General features: G+C 56.6%; 1 protein-coding gene across 1 annotated transcript in view; it reads right to left on the minus strand.

Moving 5' to 3' along the window:
• Positions 1–18533, minus strand: part of lgr6 (leucine-rich repeat containing G protein-coupled receptor 6) — a 92751-nt gene that overhangs the window by 45291 nt on the left and 28927 nt on the right. Inside the window, exon 3 of the mRNA XM_090185777.1 lies at positions 3390–3461. Within this exon, the coding sequence (XP_090041903.1) occupies positions 3390–3461 (72 nt within the window). The remainder of the gene's footprint in view (positions 1–3389; positions 3462–18533) is intronic.

The following is an 18533-nucleotide window of genomic DNA, read 5'->3' on the forward strand; positions in this document are numbered from 1 at the left end:
ACCAGCCCCTAACAGACCCAACCAGCCCCCTGTAACAGACCCAACCAGCCCCTAACAGACCCAACCAGCCCCCTGTAACAGACCCAACCAGCCTCTAACACACCCAACCAGCCCCTGACAGACCCAACCAGCCCCTAACAAACCCAACCAGTCTCTAACAGACCCAACCAGCCTCTAACAGACCCAACCAGCCTCTAAAAGACCCAACCAGCCTCTAACAGACCCAACCAGCCACTAACAGACCCAACCAGCCCCCTCTAACAGACCCATCCAGCCCCTCTAACAGACCCAACCAGCCCCTAACAGACCCAACCAGCCCCCTCTAACAGACCCAACCAGCCCCCTCTAACAGACCCAACCAGCCACTAACACACCCAACCAGCCCCTGACAGACCCAACCAGCCTCTAACAGACCCAACCAGCCTCTAACAGACCCAACCAGCCTCTAAAAGCCCAACCAGCTTCTAACAGACCCAACCAGTCTCTAACAGACCCAACCAGCCTCTAACAGACCCAACCAGCCACTAACAGACCCAACCAGCCTTTAACATAACCAACCAGCCACTAACAGACCCAACCAGCCATTAACAGACCCAACCAGCCTCTAACAGACCCAACCAGCCCCTAACAGACCCAACCAGCCCCCTCTAACAGACCCAAACAGCCTCAAACAGACCCAACCAGCCCCTAACAGACCCAACCAGCCACTAACAGAACCAACCAGCCTCTAACAGACCCAACCAGCCTCTAAAAGACCCAACCAGCCACTAACAGACCCAACCAGCCCCTAACAGACCCAACCAGCCTCTAACAGACCCAACCAGCCTCTAACAGACCCAACCAGCCACTAACAGACCCAACCAGCCTCTAACAGACCCAAACAGACCCAAACAGACCCAACCAGCCTCTAACAGATCCAACCAGCCACTAACAGACCCAACCAGCTACTAAAAGACCCAACCAGCCTCTAACAGACCCAACCAGCCTCTAACAGACCCAACCAGCCCCAAACAGACCCAACCAGCCCCAAACAGACCCAACCAGCCTCTAACAGACCCAACCAGCCCCAAACAGACCCAACCAGCCTCTAACAGACCCAACCAGCCTCTAACAGACACAACCAGCCACTAACAGACCCAACCAGCCACTAACAGACCCAACCAGCTCCCTCTAACAGACCCAACCAGCCCCGTCTAACAGACCCAACCAGCCCCCTCTAACAGACCCAACCAGCCCCCTCTAACAGACCCAACCAGCCCCCTCTAACAGACCCAACCAGCCCCCTCTAACAGACCCAACCAGCCCCCTCTAACAGCCCCAACCAGCCTCTAACACACTCAACCAGCCCCTGACAGACCCAACCAGCCTCTAACAGACCCAACCAGCCCCTAACAGACCCAACCAGCCTCTAACAGACCCAACCAGCCTCTAACAGACCCAACCAGCCTCTAAAAGACCCAACCAGCCCCAAACAGACCCAACCAGCCTCTAACACATCCAACCAGCCTAACAGACCCAACCATCCCCAAATAGACCCAACCAGCCACTAACAGACCCAACCAGCCCCAAACAGACCCAGCCAGCCCCTAACAGCCCCAAACAGCCCCAACCAGCCACTAACAGACCCAACCAGCCCCAAACAGACCCAGCCAGCCCCTAACAGACCCAACCAGCCCCAAACAGACCCAACCACCACTAACAGACCCAACCAGTCTCTAACAGACCCAACCAGCCTCTAACAGACCCAACCACCACTAACAGACCCAACCAGCCTCTAACAGACCCAACCAGCCTCTAACAGACCCAACCACCACTAACAGACCCAACCAGCCCCAAACAGACCCAACCATTCTCTAACAGACCCAACCACCACTAACAGACCCAACCAGCCACTAACAGACCCAACCACCACTAACAGCCCCAACCAGCCTCTAACAGACCCAAACAGCCTCTAACAGACCCAACCACCTCTAACAGACCCAACCAGCACCAAATAGACCCAACCAGCCTCTAACAGACCAAACCAGCCAAAGACCTGTATATCAGCCCATCCAACCCTTCCATAGCTTACAGCTTCTCACTTTTTATTTATTTTGGAGTTAATCAAAACAGAATTACCTCAGTGGTGAATATATATATATTTTTAACTCTAGTGATGATATCCCAGCTCAGTTATCAGGGATAATAACAGACAGCTCAGTTAGCAGGGATAATAACAGACAGCTCAGTTAGCAGGGATAATAACAGACAGCTCAGTTAGCAGGGATAATAACAGACAGCTCAGTTAGCAGGGATAATAACAGACAGCTCAGTTAGCAGGGATAATAACAGACAGCTCAGTTAGCAGGGATAATAACAGACAGCTCAGTTAGCAGGGATAATAACAGACAGCTCAGTTAGCAGGGATAATAACAGACAGCTCAGTTAGCAGGGATAATAACAGACAGCTCAGTTAGCAGGGATAATAACAGACAGCTCAGTTAGCAGGGATAATAACAGTGACAGCCCAGTTAGCAGGGATAATAACAGTGACAGCCCAGTTAGCAGGGATAATAACAGACAGCTCAGTTAGCAGGGATAATAACAGTGACAGCCCAGTTAGCAGGGATAATAACAGACAGCTCAGTTAGCAGGGATAATAACAGACAGCTCAGTTAGCAGGGATAATAACAGTGACAGCCCAGTTAGCAGGGATAATAACAGACAGCTCAGTTAGCAGGGATAATAACAGACAGCTCAGTTAGCAGGGATAATAACAGTGACAGCCCAGTTAGCAGGGATAATAACAGACAGCTCAGTTAGCAGGGATAATAACAGACAGCTCAGGTAGCAGGGATAATAACAGACAGCTCAGTTAGCAGGGATAATAACAGACAGCTCAGTTAGCAGGGATAATAACAGACAGCTCAGTTAGCAGGGATAATAAAAGACAGCTCATTTAGCAGGGATAATAACAGACCTTCCAGTTAGCAGGGATAATAACAGACATCTCAGTTAGCAGGGCTAATAACAGACAGCTTAGTTAGCAGGGAAAATAACAGTGACATCTCAGTTAGCAGGGATAATAACAGACATCTCAGTTAGCAGGGATAATAACAGACAGCTCAGTTAGCAGGGATAATAACAGACAGCTCAGTTAGCAGGGATAATAACAGACAGCTTAGTTAGCAGGGATAATAACAGACAGCTCAGTTAGCAGGGATAATAACAGACAGCTCAGTTAGCAGGGATAATAACAGTGACAGCTCAGTTAGCAGGGATAATAACAGACAGCTCAGTTAGCAGGGATAATAACAGACAGCTCAGTTAGCAGGGATAATAACAGACAGCTCAGTTGGTGTGTGTGTGTGTGTGTGCGTGTGTGTGTGTGTGTGTGTGTGTGTACTTACAACACTTTGAGATTGTGTAGACCATGGAGAGCGAGGCCAGAGATGTACCTTAACCGGTTCCCTGAGATACGCCTGGAGAGAGAACAGGAGCAGAGATAAACAGATACATCATTTGTTAATAGCTTAAAGACGTCATTACTTCCACAAATCTCATCAAACATCTCTGTCTCTCGTTTTTGCTACTTCTGTATTTTCTAGATCAGTTCTTCTCTTCCTCCTTGGCCTAGTTTTATGCTGAGGTCATCGTGAAGGGGTACAACTATGTCATCACGTCAATGAGTCAGGGCTAATCTAGAATCGTCACGTCAATGAGTCAGGGCTAATCTAGAATCATCACGTCAATGAGTCAAGGCTAATCTAGAATCATCACGTAAATGAGTCAGGGCTAATCTAGAATCATCACGTCAATGAGTCAGGGCTAATCTAGAATCGTCACGTCAATGAGTCAGGGCTAATCTAGAATCATCACGTAAATGAGTCAGGGCTAATCTAGAATCATCACGTCAATGAGTCTAGAATATGTTCCTTTCACCGTGGTCGCTGTAGGATCCCAAACCCCACCAGCCCCACCAGACTGCACCAGCCCCACCAACCCTACCAGGCACAACAGCCCTACCAGCCTGCACCAGCCCCACCAGCCTGCACCAGCCCCAAAAGCCTGCACCAGCCACACCAGACTGCACCAGCCCCACCAACCCTACCAGGCACAACAGCCCTACCAGCCTGCACAAGCCCAACCAGCCTGCACCAGCCCCACCAGCCTGCACCAGCCCCACCAAACTGCACCAGCCCCACCAACCCTACCAGGCACAACAGCCCTACCAGCCTGCACCAGCCCCACCAACCCCACCAGTCTCCAGCAGCCCCACCAGTCCCCACCATCCCCACCAGTCTCCACGAGCCCCACAAGCCTCCACCATCCCCACCAGCTCCACCAACCCCACAAGCTCCACAAGCCCCACCAGCCCCACCAGCCCCACCAGCCCCACCAGACCCACCAGCCTGCACCAGCCCCACCAACCCTGCCAGCCTGCACAAGCCACACCAGTCTGCACCAGCCCCACCAGCCTGCACCAGCCTCACCAGACTGCACCAGCCCCACCAACCCTACCAGGCACAACAGCCCTACCAGCCTGCACCAGCCCCACCAGCCTGCACCAGCCCCACCAGCCTGCACCAGCCACACCAGACTGCACCAGCCCCACCAACCCTGCCAGCCCCACCAGTCTCCAACAGCCCCACCAGTCCCCACCATCCCCACCAGTCTCCACGAGCCCCACCAGCCTCCACCAGCCTGCACCAGCCCCACCAGCTCCACCAGCCCCACCAGCCCCATCAGCTCCACAAGCCCCACAAGATCCACCAGCCCCACCAGCCCCACGAGCCTGCACCAGCCCCACCAACCCTGCCAGCCTGCACAAGCCACACCAGTCTGCACCAGCCCCACCAGCCTGCACCAGCCCCACCAGACTGCACCAGCCCCACCAACCCTACCAGGCACACCGGCCCCACCAGCCTGCACCAGCCCCAAAAGCCTGCACCAGCCCCACCAGCTCCACCAGCCCCACAAGCTCCACAAGCCCCACCAGCCCCACCAGCCCCACCAGCCTGCACCAGCCCCACCAACCCTGCCAGCCTGCACAAGCCACACCAGTCTGCACCAGCCCCACCAGCCTGCACCAGCCCCACCAGACTGCACCAGCCCCACCAACCCTACCAGGCACAACAGCCCTACCAGCCTGCACCAGCCCCACCAGCCTGCACCAGCCACACCAGACTGCACCAGCCCCACCAACCCTACCAGGCACAACAGCCCTACCAGCCTGCACCAGTCCCACCAGCCTGCACCAGCCCCACCAGCCTGCACCAGCCCCACCAGACTGCACCAGCCCCACCAACCCTACCAGGCACACCGGCCCCACCAGCCTGCACCAGCCCCAAAAGCCTGCACCAGCCCCACCAGCTCCACCAGCCCCACAAGCTCCACAAGCCCCACCAGCCCCACCAGCCCCACCAGCCTGCACCAGCCCCACCAACCCTGCCAGCCTGCACAAGCCACACCAGTCTGCACCAGCCCCACCAGCCTGCACCAGCCCCACCAGACTGCACCAGCCCCACCAACCCTACCAGGCACAACAGCCCTACCAGCCTGCACCAGCCCCACCAGCCTGCACCAGCCACACCAGACTGCACCAGCCCCACCAACCCTACCAGGCACAACAGCCCTACCAGCCTGCACCAGTCCCACCAGCCTGCACCAGCCCCACCAGCCTGCACCAGCCCCACCAGACTGCACCAGCCCCACCAACCCTGCCAGCCCCACCAGCCCCACCAGTCTCCAACAGCCCCACCAGTCCCCACCATCCCCACCAGTCTCCACGAGCCCCACCAGCCTCCACCAGCCTGCACCAGCCCCACAAGATCCACCGGCCCCACCAGCCCCACCAGCCTGCACCAGCCCCACCAACCCTGCCAGCCTGCACAAGCCACACCAGTGTGCACCAGCCCCACCAGCCTGCACCAGCCCCACCAGACTGCACCAGCCCCACCAACCCTACCAGGCACAACAGCCCTACAAGCCTGCACCAGCCCCAATAGCATGCACCAGCACCACCAGCCTGCACCAGCCCCACCAACCTGCACCAGCCCCACCAGCCTGCACCAGCCCCACCAACCCTGCCAGCCCCACCAGCCCCACCAGCCCCACCAGTCTCCACCAGCCCCACAATCCCCACAAGCCCCACCAGTCTCCACCAGCCTCACCAGCCACAAAAGTCTCCACAAGCCCCACCAGTAACCACAAGCCCCACCAGCCCCACCAGTCCCCACCAGCCCCAACAGTCTGCACCAGCCTGCACCAGCCCCACCAACCCTGCCAGCCCCACCAGCCCCACCAGTCCCACCAGTCTCCACCAGCCCCACCAGCCCCACAATGCCAACAAGCCCCACCAATCTCCACCAGCCTCACCAGCCCCATCAGTCTCCACCAGCCCCACCAGTCTCAACCAGCCCCACCAGTCTCCACAAGCCCCACCAGTCACCACAAGCCCCACCAGCCACTCAGTCCCCACCAGCCCCACCAGTCTGCACCAGCCTGCACCAGCCCCACCAGACTGCACCAGCCCCACCAACCCTGCCAGCCCCACCAGCCCCACCGGTCTCCAACAGCCCCACCAGTCCCCACCAGCCCCACCAGTCTCCACCAGCCCCACCAGCCCCACCAGCTCCACCAGCCCCACCAGCCCCACCAGCCCCACCAGCCTGCACAAGCCCCACCAGCCCCACCAGCTCCACCAGCCCCACCAGCACCAACAGTCTCCAACAGCCCCACCAGCCCCACAAGCCCCACAATTCTAAACCAGCCCCACCAGTCCCACCAGCCCCGCCAATCTGCACCAGCCCCACCAGCCCCACAATCCCCACAAGCCCCACCAGTCTCCACCAGCCTCACCTGCCCCACCAGTCTCCACCAGCCCCACAAGCCCCACAATTCTAAACCAGCCCCACCAGCCCCACCAGTCCCACCAGTCCCACCAGCCCCGCCAGTCTGCACCAGCCCCACAAGTTCCACAAGCCCCACCAGCCCCACCAGCACCACCAGTCTCCAAGAGCCCCACCAGCCCCACAAGCCCCACAATTCTAAACCAGCCCCACAAGCCCCACCAGTCTCCACCAGCCTCACCAGCCCCACCAGTCTCCACCAGCCCCACAAGCCCCACAATTCTAAACCAGCCCCACCAGCCCCACCAGTCCCACCAGTCCCACCAGCCCCGCCAGTCTGCACCAGCCCCACAAGTTCCACAAGCCCCACCAGCCTGTACCAGCCCCACCCAGCCCCACCAGCCCCGCCAGTCTCCACCAGCCCCACAAGCCCCACAATTCTAAACCAGCCCCACCAGCCCCACCAGTCCCACCAGTCCCACCAGCCCCGCCAGTCTGCACCAGCCCCACCAGCCCCACCAGCCCCACCAGTCCCACCAGCCCCGCCAGTCTGCACCAGCCCCAAAAGTTCCCCAATCCTGCACCAGCCCCACCAGAATGCACCAGCCCCACCAACCCTACCAGGCACAACAGCCCTACCAGCCCCACCAGCCTGCACCAGTCCATCCAGCCTGCACCATCCCCACCAGACTGCACCAGCCCCAACAACCCTACCAGGCACAACAGCCCTACCAGCCTGCACCAGCCCCACCAGCCTGCACCAGCCCCACCAGCCCCACAAGATCCACCAGCCCCACCAGCCCCACCAGCCTGCACCAGCCCCACCAACCCTGCCAGCCTGCACAAGCCACACCAGTGTGCACCAGCCCCACCAGCCTGCACCAGCCCCACCAACCCTACCAGGCACAACAGCCCTACCAGCCTGCACCAGCCCCACCAGCCTGCACAAGCCCCACCAGCCTGCACCAGCCCACCAACCTGCACCAGCCCCACCAGCCTGCACCAGCCCCACCAGAATGCACCAGCCCCACCAACCCTGCCAGCCCCACCAGTTCCACCAGTCTCCAACAGCCCCACCAGTCCCCACCAGCCCCACCAGTCTCCACCATTCCCACAATCCCCACAAGCCCCACCAGTCTCCACCAGCCTCACCAGCCCCACCAGTCTTCACAAGCCCCACCAGTCACCACAAGCCCCACCAGCCCCACCAGTCCCCACCAGCCCCAACAGTCTGCACCAGCCTGCACCAGCCCCACCAGCCCCACCAGTCCCACCAGTCTCCACCAGCCCCACCAGCCCCACAATGCCAACAAGCCCCACCAGTCTCCACCAGCCTCACCAGCCCCATCAGTCTCCACCAGCCCCACCAGTCTCAACCAGCCCCACCAGTCTCCACAAGCCCCACCAGTCACCACAAGCCCCACCAGCCACTCAGTCCCCACCAGCCCCACCAGTCTGCACCAGCCTGCACCAGCCCCACCAGACTGCACCAGCCCCACCAACCCTGCCAGCCCCACCAGCCCCACCGGTCTCCAACAGCCCCACCAGTCCCCACAAGCCCCACCAGTCTCCACCAGCCCCACCAGCCCCACCAGCTCCACCAGCCCCACCAGCCCCACCAGCCCCACCAGCCTGCACAAGCCCCACCAGCCCCACCAGCACCACCAGTCTCCAACAGCCCCACCAGCCCCACCAGCCCCACAATGCCAACAAGCCCCACCAGTCTCCACCAGCCTCACCAGCCCCATCAGTCTCCACCAGCCCCACCAGTCTCAACCAGCCCCACCAGTCTCCAAAAGCCCCACCAGTCACCACAAGCCCCACCAGCCACTCAGTCCCCACCAGCCCCACCAGTCTGCACCAGCCTGCACCAGCCCCACCAGACTGCACCAGCCCCACCAACCCTGCCAGCCCCACCAGCCCCACCGGTCTCCAACAGCCCCACCAGTCCCCACAAGCCCCACCAGTCTCCACCAGCCCCACCAGCCCCACCAGCTCCACCAGCCCCACCAGCCCCACCAGCCCCACCAGCCTGCACAAGCCCCACCAGCCCCACCAGCTCCACCAGCCCCACCAGCACCACCAGTCTCCAACAGCCCCACCAGCCCCACCAGCCCCACAAGCCCCACAATTCTAAACCAGCCCCACCAGTCCCACCAGTCCCACCAGCCCCGCCAATCTGCACCAGCCCCACCAGCCCCACAATCCCCACCAGTCTCCACCAGCCTCACCAGCCCCACCAGTCTCCACCAGCCCCACAAGCCTCACAATTCTAAACCAGCCCCACCAGCCCCACCAGTCCCACCAGTCCCACCAGCCCCGCCAGTCTGCACCAGCCCCACAAGTTCCACAAGCCCCACCAGCCCCACCAGCTCCACCAGCCCCACCAGCCCCACAAGCCCCACAATTCTAAACCAGCCCCACAAGCCCCACCAGTCTCCACCAGCCTCACCAGCCCCACCAGTCTCCACCAGCCCCACAAGCCCCACAATTCTAAACCAGCCCCACCAGCCCCACCAGTCCCACCAGTCCCACCAGCCCCACCAGTCCCACCAGTCCCACCAGCCCCGCCAGTCTGCACCAGCCCCACAAGTTCCACAAGCCCCACCAGCCCCACCAGCTCCACCAGCCCTACCAGCACCACCAGTCTCCAACAGCCCCACCAGCCCCACCAGCCCCACAAGCCCCACAATTCTAAACCAGCCCCACAAGCCCCACCAGTCTCCACCAGCCTCACCAGCCCCACCAGTCTCCACCAGCCCCACAAGCCCCACAATTCTAAACCAGCCCCACCAGCCCCACCAGTCCCACCAGTCCCACCAGCCCCGCCAGTCTGCACCAGCCCCACAAGTTCCACAAGCCCCACCAGCCCCACCAGCTCCACCAGCCCCACCAGCACCACCAATCTCCAACAGCCCCACCAGCCCCACCAGCCCCACAAGCCCCACAATTCTAAACCAGCACCACAAGCCCCACCAGTCTCCACCAGCCTCACCAGCCCACCAGCCCCACCAGCTCCACCAGCCCCACCAGCACCACCAGTCTCCAACAGCCCCACCAGCCCCACCAGCCCCACAAGCCCCACAATTCTAAACCAGCCCCACCAGTCCTACCAGTCCCACCAGCACTGCCAATCTGAACCAGCCCCACCAGCCCCACAATCCCCACAAGCCCCACCAGTCTCCACCAGCCTCACCAGCCCCACCAGTCTCCACCAGCCCCACAAGCCCCACAATTCTAAACCAGCCCCACCAGCCCCACCAGTCCCACCAGTCCCACCAGTCCCACCAGCCCCGCCAGTCTGCACCAGCCCCACAAGTTCCACAAGCCCCACCAGCCTGCACCAGCCCCACCCAGCCCCACCAGCCCCGCCAGTCTGCACCAGCCCCACCAGCTCCACCAGCCCCACAAGCCCCACCAACCCTACCAGGCACAACAGCCCCACCAGCCTGGACCAGCCCCACCAGCCTGCACCAGCCCGGACCAGCCCCACCAGCCTGCACCAGCCCCACCAGTCTGCACCAGCCCCACCAGAATGCACCAGCCCCACCAACCCTACCAGACACAACAGCCCTACCAGCCCCACCAGCCTGCACCAGTCCATCCAGCCTGCACCATCCCCACCAGACTGCACCAGCCCCACCAACCCTACCAGGCACAACAGCCCTACCAGCCTGCACCAGCCCCACCAGTCTGCACCAGCCCCACCAGCCCCACCAACCTGCACCAACCACACCAGACTGCACCAGCACCACCAACCCTGCCAGCCCCACCAGATCCACCAGCCCCACCAGCTCCACCAGCCCCACCAGCCCCACCAGCCTGCACAAGCCCCACCAGCCCCACCAGTCTCCACCAGCCCCAGCAGCCCCACCAGCCCCACCAACCTGCACCTGCCCCACCAGCCTGCACCAACCCCACCATACTGCACCAGCACCACCAACCCTGCCAGCCCCACCAGCCCCATCAGTCTTCACCAGCCCCACCAGCCCCACGAGATCCACCAGCCCCACCAGCTCCACCAGCCCCACCAGCCCCACCAGCCTGCACAAGCCCCACCAGCCCCACCAGTCTCCGCAAGCCCCACCAGCCCCACAAGCCCCACAATTCTAAACCAGCCCCACCAGCCCCACCAGTCCCACCAGTCCCACCAGCCCCGCCAGTCTGCACCAGCCCCACAAGTTCCACAAGCCCCACCAGCCCCACCAGCCTGCACCAGCCCCACCAGCCCCACCAGCTCCACCAGCCCCACAAGTTCCACAAGCCCCACCAGCCCTATCAGCTTGCACCAGCCCCACCAGACTGCACCAGTCCCACCAACCCTACCAGGCACAACAGCCCTACCAGCCTGCACCAGCCCCACCAGCCTGCACCAGCCCCACCAGCCTGCACCAGCCCCACCAGCCTGCACCAGCCCCACTAACCCTACCAGGCACAACAGCCCTACCAGCCCCACCAGCCTTCACCAGTCCATCCAGCCTGCACCATCCCCACCAGACTGCACCAGCCCCACCAACCCTACCAGGCACAACAGCCCTACCAGCCTGCACCAGCCCCACCAACCTGCACCAGCCCCACCAGCCTGCACCAGCCCCCCAACCCCACCCTCTGCACCAGCCCCACCAGCCTGCACCAACCCCACCAGACTGCACCAGCACCACCAACCCTGCCAACCCCACCAGCCCCACCAGTCCCCACCAGCCCCACCAGTCCCCACCAGCCCCACCAGTCTCCACCAGCCCCACAAGCCCCACCAGCCTCACCAACCCTACCAGCCTGCACCAGCCCCACCAGCCTGCATCAACCCCACTAACCCTACCAGCCTGCACCAGCCCCACCAACCTGCACCAGCCCCACCAGCCTGCACCAGCCCTACAAGCCCCACCAGCCCCACCAGTCTCCACCAGCCCCCACACCAGTCCCACCAGCCCCACCAGTCTCCACCAGCCCCACCAGTCTCCACCAGCCCCACCAGTCTCCACAAGCCCCACCAGTCTCCACCAGCCCCACCAGTCTCCACCAGCTCCACAAGCTCCACCAGCACCACCAGCTCCACCAGCACCACCAGCTCCACCAGATCCACAAGCCCCACCAGCCCCACCAGCCTGCACCTTCCCCACCAGACTGCACCAACCCTACCAGGCACAACAGCCCTATCAGCCTGCACCAGCCCCACCAATCTGCACCAGCCCCATCAGACTGCACCAGCCCCACCAACCCTACCAGGCACAACAGCCCACCAGCCTGCACCAGCCCCACCAACCCTACCAGCGTTCACCAGCCCCACCAGCCTGCACCAGCCCCACCAGCCCCACCAGCCTAAACCAGCCCCACCAGCCCTTCCAGCCTGCACCAGCCCCACCAGCCCCACCAGCCTGCACCAGACCCTCCAGCCCGACAAGCCCCCCCAGCCTGCACCATCCCCTCCAGCCTGCACAAGCCCCACCAGCCCCACCTGCTATAACAGGTAGTTTACTGGGCAGTCCCTTCACCTGTCCTAACAGGTAGTTTACCAGGCAGTCCCTTCACCTGCCCTAACAGGTAGTTTACTGGGCAGTCCCTTCACCTGCCCCAACAGGTAGTTTACTGGGCAGTCCCTTCACCTGCCCTAACAGGTAGTTTGCTGGGCAGTCCCCTCACCTGCCCTAACAGGTAGTTTACTGGGCAGTCCCTTCACCTGCCATCACAGGTAGTTTACTGGGCAGTCCCTTCACCTGCCCCAACAGGTAGTTTACTGGGCAGTCCCTTCACCTACCCCAACAGGTAGTTTACTGGGCAGTCCCTTCACCTGCCCCAACAGGTAGTTTACTGGGCAGTCCCTTCACCTGCCATCCCAGATAGCTTACTGGGCAGTCACGTCACCTTCCCCAACAGGTAGTTTACTGGACAGTCCCTTCACCTGCCCCAACAGGTAGTTTACTGGGCAGTCCCTTCACCTGCCCTAACTGGGCAGTCCCTTCACCTGCCCTAACAGGTAGTTTACTGGGCAGCCCCTTCACCTGCCCTAACAGGTAGTTTACTGGGCAGTCCCTTCACCTGCCCTAACAGGTAGTTTACCAGGCAGTCCCTTCACCTGCCATCACAGATAGCTTACTGGGCAGTCACTTCACCTACCCTAACAGGTAGTTCACTGGCCAGTCCCTTCACCTGCCGTAACAGGTAGTTTACTGGGCAGTCCATTCACCTGCCATCACAGGTAGTTTACAAGGCAGTCCCTTCACCTGACCCAACAGGCAGTTTACTGGGCAGTCCCGTCACCTTCCCCAACAGGTAGTTTATCGGGCAGTCCCTTCACCTGCGCCAACAGGTAGTTTACCAGGCAGTCCCTTCACCTGCCATCACAGGTAGTTTACTGGGCAGTCCCTTCACCTGCCCCAACAGATAGTTTACTGGGCAGTCTCTTCACCTGCCCTAACAGGTAGTTTACCAGGAAGTCCCTTCACCTGCCCCAACAGGTAGTTTACTGGGCAGTCCCTTCACCTGTTGGCTACGCTATACCCTCCAACGTATAGGTCTCTATACCCTCCTACGTATAGGTCTCTATACCCTCCAACGTACAGGTCTCTATACCCTCCTACGTATAGGTCTCTAAACCCTCCTACGTATAGGTCTCTATACCCTCCTATGTATAGGTCTAATAGGTCTCTATACCCTCCTACGTATAGGTCTAATAGGTCTCTGTACCCTCTACCGTATTGGTCTCTATACCCTCATACGTATAGGTCTCTATACCCTCCTAAGTATAGGTCTAATAGGTCTCTATACCCTCCTACGTATAGGTCTAATAGTTCTCAATACTATAAAACATTTAGATCTCTATACCCTCCCTTCACCTGCCCTAACAGGTAGTTTACTGGGTAGTTCCTTCACCTGTTGGCTACGCTATACCCTCCAACGTATAGGTCTCTATACCCTCCTACGTCTAGGTCTCTATACCCTCCTACGTACAGGTCTCTGTACCCTCCAACGTATAGGTCTCTATACCATCCTACGTATAGGTCTAATAGGTCTCTGTACCCTCCAACGTATAAGTCTAATAGGTCTCTGTAACCTCCAACGTATAAGTCTAATAGGTCTCTTTACCCTCCAGCGTATAGGTCTAATAGGTCTCTATAACCTCCTACGTATAGGTCTCTTTACCCTCCTACGTATAGGTCTCTATACCCTCCTACGTATAGGTCTCTATACCCTCCTACGTATAGGTCTAAAAGGTCTCTATAACCTCCTACGTATAGGTCTCTTTACCCTCCTACGTATAGGTCTCTATACCCTCCTACGTATAGGTCTAATAGGTCTCTGTACCCTCCTACGTATAAGTCCCTGTACCCTCCAACGTATAGGTCTAATAGGTCTCTATACTCTCCTACATATAGGTCTCTGTACCCTCCAACGTATAGGTCTAATAGGTCTCTATACCCTCCAACGTATAGGTCTCTATACCCTCCTACGTATAGGTCTAATAGGTCTCTATACCCTCCAACGTATAGGTCTCTATACCCTCCTACGTATAGGTCTAATAGGTCTCTGTAACCTCCAACGTATAAGTCTAATAGGTCTAATACCTATACCTAGTCTAATACCCTTCAACGTACAGGTCTCTGTACCCTCCTACGTATAGGTCTCTGTACCCTCCTACGTACAGGTCTCTGTACCCTCCTACGTATAGGTCTCTGTACCCTCCAACGTATAGGTCTAATAGGTCCCTGTACCCTCCAACGTATAGGTCTAATAGGTCTCTATACTCTCCTACGTATAGGTCTCTATACCCTCCAACGTATAGGTCTCTATACCCTCCTACGTATAGGTCTCTATACCCTCCAACGTACAGGTCTCTGTACCCTCCAACGTATAGGTCTAATAGGTCTCTATACTCTCCTACGTATAGGTCTCTGTACCCTCCTACGTATAGGTCTCTATACCCTCCTACGTATAGGTCTCTGTACCCTCCTACGTATAGGTCTCTATACCCTCCTACGTATAGGTCTCTATACCCTCCTACGTATAGGTCTCTATACCATCCTACGTATAGGTCTAATAGGTCTCTTTACCCTCCTACGTATAGGTCTAATAGGTCTCTGTACCCTCCTACGTATTGGTCTAATAGGTCTCTATAACCTCCTACGTATAGGTCTCTTTACCCTCCTACGTATAGGTCTCTATACCCTCCTACGTATAGGTCTAATAGGTCTCTGTACCCTCCTACGTATAGGTCTAATAGGTCTCTGTACCCTCCTACGTATAAGTCCCTGTACCCTCCAACGTATAGGTCTAATAGGTCTCTATACTCTCCTACATATAGGTCTCTGTACCCTCCAACGTATAGGTCTCTATACCCTCCTACGTATAGGTCTAATAGGTCTCTGTACCCTCCTACGTATAGGTCTAATAGGTCTCTGTACCCTCCTACGTATAAGTCCCTGTACCCTCCAACGTATAGGTCTAATAGGTCTCTATACTCTCCTACGTATAGGTCTCTATACCCTCCAACGTATAGGTCTCTATACCCTCCTACGTATAGGTCTCTATACCCTCCAACGTACAGGTCTCTGTACCCTCCTACGTATAGGTCTCTGTACCCTCCAACGTATAGGTCTAATAGGTCTCTGTACCCTCCAACGTATTGGTCTCTATACCCTCCTACGTATAGGTCTCTGTACCCTCCTACGTACAGGTCTCTGTACCCTCCTACGTATAGGTCTCTGTACCCTCCAACGTATAGGTCTAATAGGTCTCTGTACCCTCCTACGTATAGGTCTCTGTACCCTCCAACGTATAGGTCTAATAGGTCTCTATACCCTCCAACGTATAGGTCTCTATACCCTCCTACGTATAGGTCTAATAGGTCTCTGTACCCTCCTACATATAGGTCTCTATACCCTCCTACGTATAGGTCTCTATACCCTCCTACGTATAGGTCTCTGTACCCTCCTACATATAGGTCTCTGTACCCTCCAGCGTATAGGTCTAATAGGTCTCTATACCCTCCTACGTATAGGTCTCTTTACCCTCCTAAGTATAGGTCTCTATACCCTCCTACGTATAGGTCTAATAGGTCTCTGTACCCTCCTACGTATAAGTCCCTGTACCCTCCAACGTATAGGTCTAATAGGTCTCTATACCCTCCTACATATAGGTCTGTACCCTCCAACGTATAGGTCTAATAGGTCTCTATACCCTCCAACGTATAGGTCTCTATACCCTCCTACGTATAGGTCTAATAGGTCTCTGTACCCTCCTACGTATAAGTCCCTGTACCCTCCAACGTATAGGTCTAATAGGTCTCTATACTCTCCTACGTATAGGTCTCTATACCCTCCAACGTATAGGTCTCTATACCCTCCTACGTATAGGTCTCTATACCCTCCAACGTACAGGTCTCTGTACCCTCCTACGTATAGGTCTCTGTACCCTCCAACGTATAGGTCTAATAGGTCTCTGTACCCTCCAACGTATTGGTCTCTATACCCTCCTACGTATAGGTCTCTGTACCCTCCTACGTACAGGTCTCTGTACCCTCCTACGTATAGGTCTCTGTACCCTCCAACGTATAGGTCTAATAGGTCTCTGTACCCTCCTACGTATAGGTCTCTGTACCCTCCAACGTATAGGTCTAATAGGTCTCTATACCCTCCAACGTATAGGTCTCTATACCCTCCTACGTATAGGTCTAATAGGTCTCTGTACCCTCCTACATATAGGTCTCTATACCCTCCTACGTATAGGTCTCTATACCCTCCTACGTATAGGTCTCTGTACCCTCCTACATATAGGTCTCTGTACCCTCCAGCGTATAGGTCTAATAGGTCTCTATACCCTCCTACGTATAGGTCTCTTTACCCTCCTAAGTATAGGTCTCTATACCCTCCTACGTATAGGTCTAATAGGTCTCTGTACCCTCCTACGTATAAGTCCCTGTACCCTCCAACGTATAGGTCTAATAGGTCTCTATACCCTCCTACATATAGGTCTGTACCCTCCAACGTATAGGTCTAATAGGTCTCTATACCCTCCAACGTATAGGTCTCTATACCCTCCTACGTACAGGTCTAATAGGTCTCTATACCCTCCAACGTATTGGTCTCTATACCCTCCTACATATAGGTCTAATAGGTCTCTGTAACCTCCAACGTATAAGTCTAATAGGTCTCTGTACCCTCCTACGTATAGGTCTCTGTACCCTCCAACGTATAGGTCTAATAGGTCTCTGTACCCTCCTACGTATAGGTCTCTGTACCCTCCTACGTATAGGTCTCTATACCCTTCAACGTACAGGTCTCTGTACCCTCCTACGTATAGGTCTCTATACCCTCCTACGTATAGGTCTCTGTACCCTCCTACGTATAGGTCTCTATACCCTTCAACGTACAGGTCTCTATACCCTCCAACGTATAGGTCTCTATACCCTCCTACGTATAGGTTTCTATACCCTCCTACGTATAGCTCTAATAGGTCTCTGTACCCTCCAACGTATAGGTCTAATAGGTCTCTATACCCTCCTACGTATAGGTCTAATAGGTCTCTGTACCCTCCAACGTATAGGTCTCTATACCCTCCTACGTATAGCTCTAATAGGTCTCTGTACCCTCCAACGTATAGGTCTAATAGGTCTCTATACCCTCCTACGTATAGGTCTAATAGGTCTCTATACCCTCCAACGTATAGGTCTATATACCCTCCTACGTTTAGGTCTATATACCCTCCTACGTATAGGTCTCTATACCCTCCTACGTATAGGTCTATATACCCTCCTACGTATAGGTCTCTATACCCTCCAACGTATAGGTCTCTATACCCTCCTACGTATAGCTCTAATAGGTCTCTATACCCTCCAACGTATAGGTCTAATAGGTCTCTATACCCTCCTACGTATAGGTCTAATAGGTCTCTATACCCTCCAACGTATAGGTCTATATACCCTCCTACGTATAGGTCTATATACCCTCCTACGTATAGGTCTCTATACCCTCCTACGTATAGGTCTATATACCCTCCTACATATAGGTCTCTATACCCTCCTACGTATAGCTCTAATAGGTCTCTGTACCCTCCAACGTATAGGTCTATATACCCTCCTACGTATAGGTCTCTATACCCTCCTACGTATAGGTCTATATACCCTCCAACGTATAGGTCTCTATACCCTCCAACGTATTGGTCTCTATACTCTCCTACGTATAGGTCTCTATACCCTCCTACGTATAGGTCTAATAGGTCTCTGTACCCTCCTACGTATAAGTCCCTGTACCCTCCAACGTATAGGTCTAATAGGTCTCTATACTCTCCAACTGATAGGTCTCTATACCCTCCAACGTATAGGTCTCTATACCCTCCTACGTATAGGTCTCTGTACCCTCCTACGTATAGGTCTCTATACCCTCCTACGTATAGGTCTCTACACCCTCCAACGTATAGGTCTAATAGGTCTCTGTACCCTCCTACGTATAAGTCCCTGTACCCTCCAACGTATAGGTCTAATAGGTCTCTATACTCTCCTACATATAGGTCTCTGTACCCTCCAACGTATAGGTCTAATAGGTCTCTATAACCTCCTACGTATAGGTCTCTTTACCCTCCTACGTATAGGTCTCTATACCCTCCTACGTATAGGTCTAATAGGTCTCTGTACCCTCCTACGTATAGGTCTAATAGGTCTCTGTACCCTCCTACGTATAAGTCCCTGTACCCTCCAACGTATAGGTCTAA

Source organism: Oncorhynchus mykiss, chromosome 9 (genome assembly GCF_057628025.1).
Source record: "Oncorhynchus mykiss isolate SJ-2025 chromosome 9, ASM5762802v1, whole genome shotgun sequence".
Lineage (NCBI taxonomy): Eukaryota > Metazoa > Chordata > Actinopteri > Salmoniformes > Salmonidae > Oncorhynchus > Oncorhynchus mykiss.